General features: G+C 39.9%; 1 protein-coding gene across 1 annotated transcript in view; it reads right to left on the bottom strand.

Moving 5' to 3' along the window:
- Nucleotides 1-307: 307 nt before the first annotated feature.
- The window catches only part of LOC115812044 (LARGE xylosyl- and glucuronyltransferase 1), a 37937-nt gene continuing 28515 nt past the window's right edge, over nt 308-9729 (bottom strand). Inside the window, exons 8-15 of the mRNA XM_030774528.1 lie at nt 8916-9028; nt 7526-7651; nt 7115-7270; nt 5440-5603; nt 2119-2397; nt 1789-1935; nt 1375-1570; nt 308-756 (exon numbers count right to left, since the gene is read on the bottom strand). Of these exons, the coding sequence (XP_030630388.1) occupies nt 559-756; nt 1375-1570; nt 1789-1935; nt 2119-2397; nt 5440-5603; nt 7115-7270; nt 7526-7651; nt 8916-9028 (1379 nt within the window). The 3' untranslated portion in view covers nt 308-558. The remainder of the gene's footprint in view (nt 757-1374; nt 1571-1788; nt 1936-2118; nt 2398-5439; nt 5604-7114; nt 7271-7525; nt 7652-8915; nt 9029-9729) is intronic.

The following is a 9729-nucleotide window of genomic DNA, read 5'->3' as shown; positions in this document are numbered from 1 at the left end:
CTTCAAGGCATTATTAGATTTAGTCCAACAACCACAGCTGACACTGTTGTGTTGGGCTTGCCATGACACAAAAAGCAAGGACACTCTTTTCAGATAGAGCCTTTGTCTAGCTCTGTTAGTCTGCTCTGTTAATCTGCTGTCCACTTCTTTTAGAAGCAATGTTGCAAAATGTGGGTACAGAGCCAGTCCTATGCAAAGGGTGTCTGACAACACCTTTTGGGGGGAAAAAAACAAAACAAAACAAACAAACAAAAACAGTCATGTCAATGGCCGTGTGTAGCTTAACTGAAAGTATTACAACAGAATCATATAACCAGTCTCTTAAACTCCCTGAATGAAATGATGGATGATCACTGGCCACAGTAATCTCTCTGAGGATCTGAAAAGATATGTTGAGAGTTCCTGAATATCTTCTGTTCAGCATATATTGGCATACTTTAGCATTTTGAAGGGTAGTCAGCTGGAAAGTAAGCCACTTCTCAAATCAATCGTCCTTTGTGGCATCCAAATCAGCTTTGTATTGAAGTCTTTTTTTCCCATCCTAAGTAGTGGAGTCAGCTAGCTGTTGTTATCAGCAGTCATGTATTTGAGTGCAGCAAAACCATAGCGACGGGACATGTTCTGCTGAAACTCCTCTTTTAGAGTCTTTAAGCAAACGCGGTACTGCTTATTGGAGCGGAACTTGGTGATATCAAAACTGGGTGCATGAGGCATGTGGATCATGTAGGCATTAGGTAGGACCACAAACTCATATTCCTGCAGAGGGAAGACAAAAAGATCATTTTATTTAGACAGGCATGTGGCATCAGACAAAAAAACCCCAAAACAATACAAAACATGTATGTAATATCTAATTACTCTTTTCTATTATCATTCACAAAGCATAATAGGAAGTTTAAAATCACTATTTGTAAAGAGTCAATAGTTGTTAACATATTGTTCACATAGGCCTCTCATTGTGGAAGCCACTAAGGCCAAAGAGCATAAACCACTTTCACACCAAAATGCTCCAATAATAAGCCATCTTTAATCTCAGGGTTTGCACCCCTCAGTAAGTGTTTGAAATATTAAGATGTTTGTAAATTAATAATATAGATCAACACTATTCAAAACTTTTTTTTCTGACTGATAAAGTTGAGGAGACTGCCCAGTTCAGCAGATTTTATACAGAACTTTGCCCTTTAAGATATTTCTAAAAAGCTGTTTTGAGACAGCGCAACAAAGCACTTCACAGTTTTAATGCTAACACTTAACACTAACCCGAAAGTGGCTTAAAAGAAAAAAATTCCCTCAGAGGCAGTTTCTCTTCAGGTGTGAAACAGATTTTTATCCTGAAAGTGTGAACTGAAAAAAAAAACAACAACAGTTGAATACCTGGGCATCTAGCTCCATGATGTGGGCCACCTTGTTCCAACCGAAGCCCACAAACCTGCGGTCATACTCCGGGCTGTCCTTCTTTACCATAACATAAGGCTCAAAATCTGCCTCCCACTGCACTCGATAGGGTGTAGTGGCTGTCCGCCACTTGGCAAAGTTAGTTGGGGCATGGCCTTTTGTCCAAACATGGTATCTGTGAAAATATTTAAAAAATGTTTTTGAAGACAATTGAGGCAAAATAACCCAAATTGTCTATCATTTGTGCAACATTTACCAATGAAATAAATGTCTGATTGATTTAAATGTGAAACATACCCCATTACCAGACCCGGGAAATAGAAATAGAACTGTCTGTAACTAAATTGGGAGAGAAGAGAATAAAATAGGGGGGGGGGGGAGCACTCTGTTGACCTGAAAGTGAAGAGTGTGCCCATGTCCAGCTGGGACAGAAGCTCAGCCTTGGATTTGGGAAAGGACAGTCGGTAGCGCAACGTCTCAAACGCTGGAACCACCAGAGCTTTCTTAGTGTTGGCCATGTCCAGCTGCACCACAGACTTCCTGTGGCGGGAACAGAGCAAGAGAATGAATTTTGAGTGTGGATTCATCAACTGACTGTCAATTTTAAGTTTCCACATTTACAAAAAGGAAGAGCATAATCAATTTGCTCAACCATAAGTGCATATGTGAAATTTTCTGCTGTACATCAGACCTTGTTCTCATTTTGACAGCACACTCTCTTACCTGAGGTACTCATAGAGGCCATACATGGGCAGGAAGTCGATGTCAGACAGGAACATGTACGGTGTGTTGACCTGCCTCATGGCCACGTTGCGGAGCAGGTTGACAGGGTAGAACTGGCCCTCCTTGTAGACTATGTGATATCCCACATTGCCCCTGCTCATCAGCACCTCAGAGCCCTGAGCATAACGCAAGAACTGTTGGGCTTCAGCATCAGACAGGTAGAGCGCCAGACTGATGGGACCCTCCCAGTGTTTACAGATGGCCTCTAGCATCTGTAGCCTAGCACGCACAAAACAACAGAAATAGTTTCCATGCTAGTTTCCATGTTTCCTTAGCTATGCCCTTAAAAGCCTGTTTGGTCTTACCATCCATACATGCATTCAGCTAGGTAGATGAGAAAATAAAGTTCTACTATACTCCAAGGCTAATTGTGCTTCTCTTGGCTAATGTTGGTGTATACTCAAAGACAACATTTGTCAACAGCTAGAAAAGTGCTGTGACTATCTGTCATACTCCATCCTTCGGCATCCAAGAGACAGATGTTGTGACAGAATCTATTGTAAAATACATTACGCAAATGGTAGCACATAAATAAGGTCTTATATACTTGATCCAAATATTTAAAGGCTTGATAATTAATGACCAATTTAGGCACATCCACACCAAGAGCAAAGCGACTTACAAAGAGCATGACAAATAGTCCTAAATCAGCGCATCTCAGTACACAAAAGAAAGTTCCAAGGACCACTCCATGGGCCATATATTGATTAAGTGCTTATTGGGTTATTTTTTAATAAATACAAGCACAGTTAAGGTTTAAGATGTCAGAGAGATCTGAAAAAAGTAGGTTTTGAGGTATTTTCTGGATGTGTCCCGTGTGTTGGAGTATCTGATGGAGAGAGGCACGACAGATGCATGTATCCAGCCTTTGGGAGACCAAGCAGCGCCTCCATCTGGCCTCAGGCATCTATTGTGTCTATGTTCTTTACTTATGCCAAAAATAAAAGCTTGAACTTGGAAATCTGCTAGTTGTCAACTGGGATGAGAGATAAAGCCAAATTTGGATTTCCTTTCTGACCATATCAAGTCTACAGTGCCAACCTTGTATCAATAGAAGGTCAAAAGGTTGACTGGTTGGTCAGTTACGTGGATGGATAGGCTGTTCTGTAAGTATAGGTGATTGCAGTATCCACTGAGCTCTCAAATCAATGGTCTCTCAATGGAATTCATTTTTAAGCCATCTCGGTCTATCGACCTGTAATAAAATTATATAAGTAACAAATAATTTGTTGTCCCTGAAGCTTGACATTTCAAAATCAATGCCATCACCCTTGTCCAAGTCTCAGTTTCAAAGAAAATCACAACAGTTCTAAAGTACCAATCAAAATCTATTAAAGACAACGGCCTTCTCAAAACCCTGCAATCGATGTATGCAAACATTAAACAATGTGAACAAACACCCTACAGACCAGTATTTACATTAGATTGATTTGGTCACTAAAAATGTAAGAGAGTGCCATGTAAGAAAAAAAAAAAACAATGCAGGATCAAACTGGTTCAGCACTTGATATTTTGATGACTCTGAAAACATAAAATCTATTCCAGATTCAACAAGTGTACGTTTTCAACTGTAATGAGTAACGAGTTGTCAAGTGTGATGAGTTGTCAACTGTTAACGGCAAAGTTAAAAGAAAAGTAAGAATCAAATCTCGATATCTCCAGCCCATTTGTCAATAACCATTTATGTCTTGGTTCTCGGTGAGAAATAGCTTAAGAGAAAGTAAGTTAAGTTAAAGTAAGAAATGCTCTGCCCAAGAAAAATCAAGGCTGCCACAATCTCTTTCCATCTTTCTTACTACCTTAAGATATCTTGAGATGGGCAGAAGCTTCTAACTCTAATTGTTCTGACTTGAAGATTAAAATTCTAATTACCCATATTGTACAAAGAGCTATGATTCTGTTTCATATGAACAGCACTAAGTTATGGCTATCAAACTGGGCTCAACTTGGAGGAGAGCTGGAGCATTTCAGTTGACAATGCCTTCTCCCAAATTGCTATTTGCCTTTCAGTTCCAACTCCCCATTTCTGCAGAGTCAGTACAAAGGTCAGTACAAATGAAGTTTTAAGTATGTTTACCAAACATGACTCACCCTAACAAGACAACTCCACATGGAAAACAGTTCCAACTAGAGATCCAGCAAGCAGCAGTCTTCACTTTAAAGTGAATTGCGATGTTAGTTGGATATATCACATGACTGAGCACGGTTACTGACTGAGCACCACCCGAATAAGGTGAATTACCCCATAAATGGCTAAACCGTGTGCCTTAAGTCTCCAGTTTTACAATGCCTATCTGTAAGTGTGAGACTGGAGGGGATTTATTTTATTGCAGCACAAATGTAAAGAACAACATAGATAAAAGAAAAAATTAGCAAAACTTATCAGAGTCAAAACTTTGACAAATAATGCTAGAAGCACAGAACTTCTACAATAATTTTAGCTGCTCAAAGATTCTAGAATATTTAATACTGCAGGTAAATTACACATTCTCTCAGACCAAAACACTGGTTTCCGTCAGGGGTGAAAACCCAGGGGTATTCTGGAACCTAACCTTTCCTAATAACTTAATTTCAGTCCAAATTATTTCCGTGGGGGAATGTTAATACCGAACCTGATAAGACGGTGGACTCCAAGAGAAGGGCAAGGGAGCAGTGAATGTAAATTAGTATAAGGGTCTTGAGCTTTTTGAGGTTTAGTCTGTTCTTTCTCCTTTATCATGAAATGCCAGACCACAGGGACTAGTTTTTCAATCTACTTCCAGTGATAATAAAACTGAAGTTGTAACCAAAGGCAAGAACATATAAAATCACAAAAGACTGACTGATGCATTGCCATTGGGGGCCTGCTACACAATATCCTCTGCAATCAGAAGACTGTGATTTATGATGAACAGGCTACTTCAGTTTGACCAAAAGGCAGAGTTAACATTCTACTGTTATGATTAAAGGTTGGAAATCTGTGGTTTATTTGGTGAAAATGTGCTTACTCAGCTAATTAGCAGACAGATCTTAGGTAGTTTAGTAGGACCGATCATCATAAAACATCCTTGGTACCGATCTCCATTGTAATAGTTCAAAATGGAGTAACATTTTATTATGTCAACAGTGTAAAACAACACTAATGTACAAAGTTTTAGCAAAACTTAACAACACTCTTAATTCAATGTCATATTAATGTCAGCAACGTCAGAGCATATTAGATACCCACAGTAAATGTCAGCCTATTCTGTTAAGTATATTATGTTGGTATTTTATCCCCACCTGTCCATGGAGAGCTGGGCCACCAGTGTGACATCAGTGTTGTCAGCACTGGGCTCGTACTCATAGTGCAGGAAGTAAAGGTGTGTGCGATGCACCGTAAAACGCTCCCGCCGAAACTCATAACACGGATCGTCCTCGTCCAGCTCTGACAGAGTCTTCTGGAGCTGGAAAAAAAAGCACAACCCCGTGTTGACACAAAGCCAAAAGCTTAAGTTCCATGTCAATACATTTATTAAGACTCAGCCCGAAATGTGGCAAATGTATTAAAAATGAACATTGCCTGCAAAGCCATTCCATTATATTAATTTAAAACACACACACACACATGTTCACAAAAGCTGTTTCAAAATATGACTGAGGAGAAAAAATAGTCGTATGTTTCTGACCCTCAGAGTTTATAAAGCCAGTGTTCTAAAGTGAACCTTCCGCTCAGCAGTGTGTGACTTCTTTAGTCCAATCGTTCCACTAATATGACTAAAATAGCTCCTCAAATTCAGCAGAATTGAGAGAACAAACTGTTTTCAGAGATAAAGACATGTTTAATTGATCAATACATCAAAAGCTTTGCCAAATCATCTTGGAAAATGTCAAGCAGAAAATGCTTTGATTAATTACAGGGCCCAGAGATGCAACGTCATGAAGTTTAATGCATCATGAAACCCTTTAAATCAAAAACTGCACATGAGAATGGGTTTATTCACTTGGTATAGCCTAGTTCTGCAGTTACTGTCCTACATACAATAAGTATAAACAGAGATCACAGTTACATAGCTAGTTGCGATTAGTAGCTGATTACAACAGTGGAAATTAAAAAAAATGTTGCCAAGTGACAATCTTCCCAATAACAAAACCTGGCCTTCTGTAATACTTCAATATTTTAAAACTATGGAGTACAATCACTTTAGGCTCTCAAAAAAAAAAAACCCATCCTTCACATTTTTTGCCACAAGCAGAATGAGGTTAATGATCAAGTTCCAGACAGCTGTTCAACATTTTTTTGTGTGTGTGACAAGCAATACGCTGTTTTCCAAGACATGATGAATCACTCTGCCACAGAGTCTACAGTGTGGATGGAGAGGTCTCTTGACAGATAAAGCCTACAATGAGATTCACATTAATAGATTCTGCAAGTGCCTGACTAAATTGTGAAGCTAAATTATGTAGGACAAATTAACTGAATATATCTGGAGGTTTTAATGAAGAGTCCTGCTCACAGTTCTCCTCTGTATGCACACACCTTCACTTAGTTATCTGAAGGACGAGATACTGTGTCACATAAAGAGCTCAAAATCTAAGAAATGTTTAGGATGAGCAGTAGAGACTATAAGGAGGTTTTATAGAGGATTTTCCACACAAACCAAAAGGGTATTAGCATTTTATTAGCTAAGAGCTTATGGCCAAAAAATGCCCTCTTCAAAGCCCGTAACGCTCGGAGCCCCTCCCTCATTACAATGATCATGGCTTTCTAGATCAGGGGTGGGCAAATCCAGTCCTGGAGGGCCAGTGTCCTGCTGATTTTTGTTTTCACCTCTTAGCTACCTGTTGGTTTTTACAGGTGTGCATGCTCTTCAGCCAATCAGAGACTGTATTTAGTTGGTTGACAAGAAAAACATCAGGACCATGGCCCTCCAGGACCGGATTTGCCCACCCCTGTTCTAGATGAAGCTGCACCTACATTCTCACTGTTGTGGTCCGTCTCACTGGGGCAACCAAAGAGTTCTCGCCTCAGCAGGTTCCCATCATACTCCAGGAAGGTGAGGTAAAGGTTTCTGAAGAACTCCACATGTTTGTTCTTCACTCGCAGCTTTTTAGGAGAGTTCCAGTGGATCACCTAAGCCAGGGTTGGAAGGATATTAACAAAGCTGTGTTACAGGACACAAAAGTCACACAGTTCAAGCTACTTCAGCTGAAGAGCAAGGTAAGGATAATGACAGAAGAGCAGGGAGGATCAGACAGCCATTTCTCATCCTTTTTCTCATTCCTCTGCTGTCACTGTACATTACATAAAACAGACACACAGGTGGCACTGGAGCTTCTGGAAACAGATGCTCTGAATGAGTAGGAGAGTGGTTCTATAGACCCTCACCTTGAGGTCTGACACGTCTCTGTAGCACTTCTCGGAGCGAGTGTGATCAGACAGCTGAACGTTCCAGAAGCAAGGCAGCTGGTGCACCAGGAAGGGGTTCTGTTTGATGACTGCATTGAAAATGTCCTGAAACCACATTACAAGGCCTTCTGTTAAAATACATCACATTTTGGGTTTACAATGGCATTCACCACTCAGATTTGCAGTTTCATTCAGTACATAGAGAGCTTACAACACTGACCACTTGGACACATTTCATCATCTGACAGGACTCCCCTCATTGTCAAGGAGTCTGTTCTCATGAGAAAATAACCACATAATTCTAACATACATCAAAAGCCCTAAAAAGTGCTTCTTGTTAAGCTATCCACTGACTTCTGACACTAAGCAACAGAGAGAGAGGCGGAGATTGATGTGTTATTTGTCTCATACGTAATGTCACTTATAAGGAGTAACAGACATTTGTTGTGTAGTGTGCTGATTTTTGTCCGTTGTTCTGTTAACTTTATAGATTGAAGAGAGTTTAGAGGACTGTAAAGCTGGTTTGTCAACATGTAGTCTTCACTGCTGTCTTTAGCTTCTTCATTCAGCCAGACTTTCTCTGAGATAGAAGCCCACGAGAGTGACTATGAAAGAGCAGCCTTAGGGGACTGGTGTATGGGAGAGCAGCCTATGAAACAGTGGCCTGTGAAACATTTGCTATGAGAGAGGGCTGGATGACCTCCTGGAGCCTCTGAAACTGATGACTTCACTAATGTAAAGTCTGCAGGAAAGGATATGTATGTGAGAGAATGGGTGGCAAAACAGCAGCACCATGGTGAGTTATGAACTGGATTGATTCTGAAGACAGCATGGAAGTGCAGAGCTGACCTCTAAACCAACCAATTCATTGATCCACAAACTGTGACTCTACAGGGCATCCCAGGTTTTCAGGAACACACAGCTATTAAGACTGGCGATGAAATTCACAGTGCTTGATGGGCCTGAGTGCTGATACATAATATTTGGCACAGGTAGTTATGTATGGCTTTATGTAAACATTCACATTTATTCCTAAGCTTCTTTGTGGTTGTGATAAAAATGAAAAGAGGCAGAAGAAATTACAGAAGGAGAATAGAAAACTGAAGATGATAGACAAAGAGCTGGAGACGTGAGAAAAAAAGAGAAAAAGAAAAACATCAAGATCTAAGTATTCAAGATTGGTCAAAATGGCAGCTTATATTGTACAATTATACATACATACATATACATCCATTGTCTGTTATGCAGGTGCAACCCACAGAGAGTGAATTTAAATTAAAAGGTGCAATTTTGAGACAATTTAAACAGATGTAATGGTCACACACTGTATGTATTAATAAGTGAGTGTGTTTCACAGTCAGAGAATTACCTGGTCTGCTAGTGAGGTGGAGAGCATGCTCATCAGTTCTCTCTCTGCAGTCAGTCTCCACATCTGCTCCCATCTGAGTTTTCTCAAACGGTCAAGGAGCAGCAAAATCACCCCTGTAACACATGTGCGTAGTTAGAATTACTTTTGCAGAGCTTTTGTGCCTGGATCCTGCTCTTGCAAATGCTATCAATCTATCTTCTGAGTGAGACAAACTGTGGTCTATACATCAGCCAGGCCCTTTAGACTTCCGACACACTCAGTGAGCCCCAGCATGTAAATTAAGAGTGTGACCACACTGTGATGAATGTACCGTTTGGAAATGAAGCACTACAGATGATCTGGGAGACAGAATGATAGTAAAGGGATTGATGCTTGGATCTGAAGGTTTTACATACGAGGCTAGAGTAATGAGAGCAGTGTGCGATGATCAGAACTCATAGTTCCTTGAAATTAGTATGAATTGCCTATTTATGGTTGACAGACATCACTGCTAACTAGATTCAGCTCTTCTTTGATATTGTACCTGCTACCATGAGGGGAGTGATATGAAAATAAAGACCCTTTTAGAAATGCAAAACAATAAGAAGCAAAAAAGTTCAAAAAACAGTTTCACTGAAGCTTGTGTTGCTAGTGTCAATTTTACACATAAAGTACACTGATAGATCATTTATTCTTAAAAGTTACACAACTATAAACAGTACAGGAAATAACATCAAACATCACACAGATCTTGATAAAAACAAAAAAAAAGTCTCAACAAAAAGTATTACTTCTAAACCTAAAACAAAATTAGGACACCCACCAGTTCCTTTAA

Source organism: Chanos chanos, chromosome 1 (genome assembly GCF_902362185.1).
Source record: "Chanos chanos chromosome 1, fChaCha1.1, whole genome shotgun sequence".
NCBI classification, from domain to species: Eukaryota; Metazoa; Chordata; class Actinopteri; order Gonorynchiformes; family Chanidae; genus Chanos; species Chanos chanos.
Note: the sequence above shows the minus strand (reverse complement) of the source record. Positions and strands in the feature narration are given on the sequence as shown.